At 38.0% G+C, this 8,369-nt stretch overlaps 1 protein-coding gene across 1 annotated transcript in view; it reads right to left on the minus strand.

Moving 5' to 3' along the window:
- Window positions 1–744: 744 nt before the first annotated feature.
- The window catches only part of LOC107100249 (meprin A subunit alpha-like), a 24,031-nt gene continuing 16,406 nt past the window's right edge, over window positions 745–8,369 (minus strand). The window contains exons 3-11 of the mRNA XM_015398667.1: window positions 8,015–8,090; window positions 6,464–6,581; window positions 5,425–5,600; window positions 5,133–5,354; window positions 3,809–3,955; window positions 3,491–3,706; window positions 1,888–2,352; window positions 916–1,089; window positions 745–827 (exon numbers count right to left, since the gene is read on the minus strand). Of these exons, the coding sequence (XP_015254153.1) occupies window positions 778–827; window positions 916–1,089; window positions 1,888–2,352; window positions 3,491–3,706; window positions 3,809–3,955; window positions 5,133–5,354; window positions 5,425–5,600; window positions 6,464–6,581; window positions 8,015–8,090 (1,644 nt within the window). The 3' untranslated portion in view covers window positions 745–777. The remainder of the gene's footprint in view (window positions 828–915; window positions 1,090–1,887; window positions 2,353–3,490; window positions 3,707–3,808; window positions 3,956–5,132; window positions 5,355–5,424; window positions 5,601–6,463; window positions 6,582–8,014; window positions 8,091–8,369) is intronic.

Consider the following 8,369-nt stretch of genomic DNA (forward strand, 5'->3'; position numbering starts at 1 on the left):
CTTTGCTGATCTATAGCATAAATTCCGAATTAAATTATGGTAGTTTTTGAAAACAGTTTCCATACATACCTTGTATAGCTGATTGGATTATTATTTCTGTTGTTGCTACATTTCCAAAAGTACTGATTAAAGGCATTTGCTAAATGGATTTTGAATGTACTTTAAGACAGGGGTAAATGTGTTGGTTCCATTCTTTCTTGAAGTAGTTTTACTGACCTCTGACTGGTCATTTATTGTTCTATTTCCTCAAAGCCGCCATGAAAAACACTAAACCCCTTGAACAGGGCTTTTTTTAGGGTGTATTCAACTTTTTTTTTTTTTTTGGCAATAGCGGCTCGTTTTTTCAACAGTAGGCTGACAGGAAATGTGGTAGGAGAGAGGGGAGAGACATGCGGCAAAGGACCACAGGTTGGCCGAGTCGAGGACTGAGGCCTCCGATCATGGGTCATGCACACTAACCACTACGCCACCTGCACGTCCGGGTGTATTCACCTAGCTGAAGCTAACTAAACATGTCAGCTATTTATACAGAAAAAAAACATTCTTTTTTGAGCCTTTTATTAACATTTCATGATACAGTTTAATAACATGTTGTCTAACACTTTCCATATAGTTATCTTCACAGATGTTTTTTCTCATATCAGCTGTACCATCCTGTCATAAAAAAAAGAAACATTTCACATTATTATCTGCGTTTATCTCACTAAATATAATAATAATAATAATAATGTGTGTAAATACTTACCATTTGGCTTTGTTATAAAAGCCTGTATGACTTTATTCATGGGAAACAATCGGGACTTCTGTTTTGATGAGCGATGTTATGTCTATAGAGAAGAAACATGCAAATCTTGTCAGCTTTATGGTGGCGTTGGACTTTAAGCTTTTACTGATGGAGAGAAAAATGCAATAAACCTTCAAAATCAGCGAAGATGATGAGGTCATCATCCTTCAGGTAATTGCGTCTCTTGAGGTCAAAGTACTTGATGAAGTTCCTCCAGCCCCATGATTCACCTCTGTAGCAATCACAGGAAGGGTCGTACCTGCCCACCTTAGAGGGATTGTCCCAAAACAACTGTCCGGCTGAATCTAGAAGCAACAAGAACAATAACAGAGCAGAAAAAAATTTATTCCCAAGCTTAAATAACATGAACTTGAATTATAGCTTAATCTTGCCTTGCCTCTCCCATTCCTGCCACTATCTTAAAGTATTTAATGACTCAAGAGCACAATGAACGAGGAGGACTATTCTACTGCCATGATCAAGTGCACCTTTGAGACTGTAGGTCATAGCATCTCAATCCTTGGTCACTAAAGAAAATATTTTATACAGTAGCAGCCATTCAAAATGGCCCTTCCCAGTCAAATGCAGCCGAATGGCAGTCTACTGCCCTCCAACTCCCAGCAAAATCCCCTTTAACTTCCAGCCACTGGAGTGAGCCCTTCTTGCATATTTATTTACTCTGACTCCACCCTTTCACTGAAATACAGGGTCTGACCAGGAGATGATGCTTCTCTTTAGATCTTAATGTCCACAAATCATGACACAAAGAATATTTTAGTACAAAGATTGATGTTTAAAAAGGAATTGTAGGGGACTAGCCAACGACCCATCAAGGAAAGTGTGGAAATGTGTAAAAGTGACTCTGTAATTGGGTACAAAATTGTAGTAACATGGGGGTAGTCAGGATAAAAAAAAAAACATTCGTTAAGAAAGTGACTATCCTAACCCTAACAAGGTCCTGTTGCTACATGATAAAAGTTTGTTTCATCTTATTTTTTTGTGGGTAAAACAGCTCCATGAATGAACTCTATAAACTGCGATTTCAATATATATTGTATAATTCGCATTTTGTCTTTTCCATCTGGGCAACAGGACAAACTTACTTGTTCTCATATCAGTGGTGAGACTGCGGGCTGAAGACATCCTCTGCAAAATATCTGGGTCTTGGTCCATCACCACTAAGGTGGCTTGTCGGTTTACAGCTGGCCACTTCATCACAACGTCATTCTCCCCACTGGCTAGGTGGAAGTAAAGCCCGACATAGTTCCCAGAGAAATCACTGTAACTGGACAAAGGCATGACACGTACGCCGTAACCGTAGCCTTCGCGGTTGTAGAAACGGGGGCTGTCAATAAAGGTGTTTTCGTCTGCTTCTTGCATGATCTTGGAGAAGTTACGGATCGTCCACACGGCGTTTGGGCAGCGTGTCTCGGTCAGGCTGATGTCGTCGATATAGATACCTCCAGTGGAAGCAGTGGGGTCTCCTCCAGAGGCTTGGAAGCCATAGCGGAATTTAACCCCAACTTCCAAAGGAACATGAGCGATCTTCCATGACTTTTCACCATCCGCTGGGTAGAGAGCAAAGGTTATTGTTTAAGAACTAAGGTAATGCATGTCAGTTTAAAAATATTATTCAGTATTGTGGTAATCAGCTTTACACATAAAAGTTGTGACTTAGACCTACACAACACCATCAAACCTTATCCTGGTTATAATTGTTTGCTATAAGCAAAAAATTGCAAAAAACCTCTGGATTATAGTCTTAAGTCTTTTTCCGCCTTCTGACATTTTTTAATAGTTTCTCCTATATTTAAGTTCCCATTTACTTGGATTAGTTTTCCTTCATAATGTGACACATAATGTGTTCAGGATGATACACCCTGGTAGTTTTCACAGATACAGCATTTTGCATGTCAGCACAAAGTTAATCTTGGTCACATCTGATCAGAGTACTACCTTGCAGAGTTCTATTATTCCAGTATGGACATTATTTTGTGAAGGACACCAAATATGGTTGGATGTAGTTTGATATATCTAAGGAACACTGTGTTTTCTTTGTTAATATATTTAAAAACTGCACACTTTTGGGTTCTTATCCTTAAGCCAGAAAGAGAAGATTTAAGGATGACATTATATAAAAAAAGGGAGTAAAACCGTTTTTTCGTCTCATTAGCTAAAAAGACATACTGAAAACATAAATAAGTTGCTAAAGTGATCAAAATGCAAAATTAATATGTTATCAGGTTCAGTAGTGTTTTATATATTCAGGTCTGCTCTAATAATTACTTTATGTCGAAAGGTATTTGATTTTTTTTTTGTTGTCTAAAAAAACTGTTGTTAAAAATGAAGCAAAATATTGCAGATAGTTTACTATTTAACCAATCATTTATTTTGCTTATTCATAACTAAAAGCTGAGAAAAATGGTATTACATGTTGAGATGTACTTCGCTGTGTGTAAACAATACATAATTGGCTTAAAACTACATATCCTAAAATCGTGCCATAAGACAGCAGCAGCCCCTTAAAATTTGCACTGTAATTGTGTTGATTCTTCAGGAAAGTTTAATATTGAACATTTTATTCAGGCAAGTACTAAATTACATGTGGGGAAATTCTCTTCACATGTAAAATGGATCAGATTAAGTAGGTAAGTATGTTTGAAGGTGGAACTCTAGTTAGCTCCTGTAAAGATGTCCACTGCTTACCATAAAAAGTTTGTATTTTCTTCATTTTGCGGACAGTGCCTGTGCCGTCGTCCATCTTGGTCCAAACCACCAGCCTGTCTTTAGAGTTTCCAGTCATCTTGTAGAAGAACTGCAGACACTGCAACTTTCTTTTGGGGTAAAGGGTTCGGGACTCCAGCAAAGCAGACTGCAAAGGGTCTCCAGTCCTGGTATTGAAGTACATGAAATACCCCGCATCTGAAACCAAGGAAAAGGGCAGTGTTGATGAACTTTTACTTTTTAAGATTGCCTGAATTGCAGCTTTGTTGGATTTTAGAAGTGAACAAATTCCACTCTGACCTCTGCACCTTCCCAGAAGCGTATGATCCTCGTCACCAGTGCTGCTCTTCATATGGACCCAGTCAGCATCGTCAGTAGAAGACTGGATCATCCCACAGATGCTTGCATACTCAAACGAACACTGATCCAGAAGGGTCAGAGGGCCAGCTGGGGAAAAAGCAAGATACAACTAAGACACTTGAGCCCCATTTCCACTACCCTTTTGAAACCGTGCTGAGATTGGTCTGAGCACGGTAACCAAGATAACTGTTGAGTGTAAATGGTACAAAAAACTGAACCGGAGCAAACCAGACATTACCGAACTGAGCTAAATTGGTACTAGTTCATCAGCAGGGCTCGGCGCAGTTCTGTTCTGGCTTGGCTGAGATAACAAAGTGTGCATCCGTATTCATAAAATTTTAGACATAAAAATACAAGCTTCCCTACCTCGCCACTCGATTTCCACTGATGATTCTGTTGGGCACGTTACTTTGAAAAAGTAATTAGTTTTAGTTACTAGTTACTTCTCCCAGAGAAGAGATGCAGGGGAAACCGTATCTGATGGGGAAACGCAGCTCGACGTAACACCGGTATTTCCATCTGGAAAACACTGATTTGCTGCTGGAGTCCTCCTCACTCTCCATCTCTCTGTGTGTGCTGTATGTTAAACCCCGCCAGCGGGAACACCCACCTACCCAACTGACAGACGGAATCTCACTATATATCAGCCAATCTCATCCTCCCCTCTTTCAGGACAAGGCGCGCATGAGTCCTACCATTAAAAAAAGGTTAATTGAGCGACCTGAGTAATGTGCAGTAACGGGATGATGGCAATGGTAACTGCATAATAATTACAGTCAAAGTAATTAGTTAGATTACTGGTTACTAAAAAGGTAACGGCGTTAGTAACGTACTTTCAACGCCGTTACTCCCATAACTGCTTAGCAGTGTGATGAACCTCGACATCTGTCTTTTCCTGCGTCTGTAAGCCCTGATTAGACTATCGTTTGTCGTATCCACTTCCCAAAAGCCGCTTCTGTCAAGTAAATTCACCAAAGACTGTCTTCTTCTCCTGACTCTCCACAAACAATAAAATATCACAATTATAACCAAATTTTCTAAATGTTACAGTTGCTGCCATGTTGATTAGATCGTCACAAGGAGGAGAGGAGCCGTGCTAGCGTGATGTGTAAACGGTCGTAAGAAACTAAGTTCGACACGGTTAACTGATCCAAGCTCGGTCCGAACTCAGCACAGATCGGTTTCAAAGGGTAGTGTAAATGGAGCTTTAGTTCTTCAGATTTTTATTTCTAATCAGCTGCTAAATAGGAATAGGAATACCTACAGCAGTTATACATTCGGTTGAGCCTGAGGGTGTCCAACTTGCTAAAGTCACGGTACTGGCCGATGATGTAGTAGAACTCTGGGATTTTGGTGGTGATGGTTGGGATGGATTCATTCTTGTTGAAGGAGAAAGGTCTGTAATGCATGACAGATTCATAGTCGTACGCAGTGTTTTGATCGGTGATGAAGTCGTCATTGTATTTGTTGAAGTTGTGCTCCAACCCTGCAAAGGATTTTATATTTAAGACAGTCACACAATGTGTCATTATTATTTGTGCTTATTCCAAAGTTACCTGGCGTCACCTGGTCCAGCCAAATATCCACGTAGTCATCTCTGTCTGTACGAGACTGTTCGTGGTAAAATCCAAGAGCGTGCAGCAGCTCATGCTCCACCACAGCCTTGTGGTCACAGCCTGTTCCTAAAGACAAGATCTGACCACTTTGCTGGTCGCCAACCGAGGAGAAGCACCTGACAGGAGGAGGAATGGCTTAAAATTACAGAACAGATGACATTTACCAGTTTATTCACCAGTGTTGTGTTTGTGGTACACTGGGGTGAAAAGGCAATACAGATTTTTTCTTTTTGCTTCTTGGTCACATTTGATGGTTTTGATCAAGTAAATTTCACATTAAGATGGAGAGAGCCATCACCAAATGGAGAACTGTAAAATCATCTCGTATTTACCAAAAAGCGTCCAGTAATCCCCAAGAGTTTTGAAAAACTGTGCTATGGACCCAAAATGACTAAAATGCAAATATTTTAACAGTATTAGTCTAACTATAATTGTGTTAAAGCTAAGACACAATGTAAGAAATGTCCGTAAATTCACAGTATAAAGTACTGCACTTATTTGAAGGACTTTTCCATAATTTGTTTTTTAAGATCTTTCGACCATTTTTATCAGAGCCATTTAGGTAAGAGAGTTCTGACGACAATGGGCAACAATTTAGAGTCATTTACTTTAGAGAAAAATTTAGAGAAAAAAGTTTTGTAAAAAACAGATAAGGTTTTTTTTTTTAACAAATAGAAAAGTTCCTGGCAGAAAATTAAATTTTTCTGGGGTTTTTTTTGTTTTTTTTTATGTAGTTTATTTATACAGAGCGTGTTTTGTAAAAATAAAAAAGAACATATTGCAGACAGTCAGGCATGGTGGTGGTAGTGTTATGGTTAGGGGCTACTTAAAGGGCCAGCTTGCACATGCCCATGGCTAAGTTCATATTGCTTGTAAAGTTTCGACATTTGTGATCCTAGGGTATATAATATCTTGAATCAGGGAGTTCCCAACTGCTCCTCTACAGTTTTGAAAAGACAAAATAATTTTCCTGACATACCCTCCCCTCTTTTCAAACTTGATGTAAGTCCTCTCTCCCTCATAAGGCTTGAAGTCCACACAAGATTTGAGGCGATACATCTCGAACGCCTGGTGGACACAGCCTTTAGCGTTCAGATCTGAGCAGAGGAGTAATAAACAAAGAACACAAGAGGTTTTACTTTTTATACACAACATGTGTTAGAGATAAGATAGGACTTTATTGATCTCGCAACAGAGATATCCACTTGTACCATCAGCTCTAATAAACACCAGGAGGTGCCAAAGAAGGAAAAGGTGCATCAAAGCAGTACGTGTACAAACACAGGCTAAAAACAACAACAGTAAAATGTTATATATATACATATATGTGTGTGAATAGATAAGAAATAAAGTTGTCTTATATACCATAAAGTAATCATAAAGACATTAAGGTATGATCTACTGCAGTGCAAATACAGTATAATGGTGTTCATTGTTATTGATTGGTGCAATTAATAGCACACCAGAATTTAAAAATAATTTATATCCTCAAACACTCTACTTGCTCCATGAAATGTGTACATCTCAAGACAGCTTTATTGAAAGCAGTAGAGGAAATGACAGAACAACCTAGCAGCATTAAATGTAGCCTAAATGTATTAATCAGCATTTACAGTCTCCAAAGTCCTTTATCGATATCTAGAGCATGAGACCTACTGATAATTTGCTGATTCAGATCATCATTCAATTAGGATTAAGATTAGGATTAACTGCTTGAAAAGAGAGTAAAAGGAAATAGCTACCTTCTATTAAAGAACTTCCCCTGATAGAAAAATTAATGGGTTGATATTGAAAATTCAAAACAGTCCTGAGCCTAAACAATGTGGAATATTGATAATAAGTGAAAGAGAAACAATTCCTGACGAGGAAGCTTTTGGATGTTTGGATGCGGTTTAACGGCCTGTGATGATGAAATGGGAAAACCAATCTGATTTTAAAATCTTTGTTTTGTTTTAGCTATCACATACATATTATTTATTGATCTAGTATGTACACAGGCCAATTCAGGTGCCAAAAAAAAATACAATCATTTTACTTTCATAGATTTCATTCCTGTGTTCAAAGTATTTATTACATGTGTGAACTACAGTCCCAAATCATGAAAGATATTACTGTGTCTCACTAAAGGTTGGGATAAAATTTGTTTATATTTTTAAGCTCTTATCGTACAGTTCTTCTTCCAATGCCCGTCCTGTTTCCTGGCATGTAAATTAGACTTTATATTTTTAGAAAATACTACCTACTGCTGACTCTCTCACCACTTTTCCTGGTTTTATTCAAAGGTTAATTATTAAAAGCACTGGGATAAGAACCCAATTTACCTCTTGTTTTCTTTTTGTTGAAACCATTTAAATCAGCTTAAATCAATTGTATCTAATTTGCTTTCATTGATTTATTATTATTTATTTATCTGGAACTTTTCAAAATGTTTTTTTTTTGTTTGTTTGGTTTTTTTTTTTAACTCAGCAGTCAGTGGGTTTTGATAGAGTAAATTATTCAAGAGAGTCTCCTCCACATTGAATTAACTCACCTAAATCATCCCCGAGGATGTAAGGGATTGGGAATTTCCACCGATATCTATGGTCATTCAAGGCATTCCTTCCTTTCTGTAACATCAAAAGTCTGGTTTAAAAGTCACTATCATCAAGACAATTACACAATCAAAATCTATACAGTACTCATACAAAATATGGGGTGCCAAATGTAAAAATCTTGCAAAAAAAATGTCACTATCATGTTTTGTGATTTTGTTTACTTTCTTCACATTAAGTCCTTTTTTTCAATATTTTGTGGCAAATGCAAAAATATAAGTGTTACATTTCTTTAATTATATTCAAATCTTAAATTTATCAATCATCTGAGGGGCCCCGCCCACCTCCCCTTCT

This window comes from Cyprinodon variegatus, unplaced genomic scaffold, assembly GCF_000732505.1.
Source record: "Cyprinodon variegatus isolate N-32 unplaced genomic scaffold, C_variegatus-1.0 Scaffold949, whole genome shotgun sequence".
NCBI lineage: Eukaryota > Metazoa > Chordata > Actinopteri > Cyprinodontiformes > Cyprinodontidae > Cyprinodon > Cyprinodon variegatus.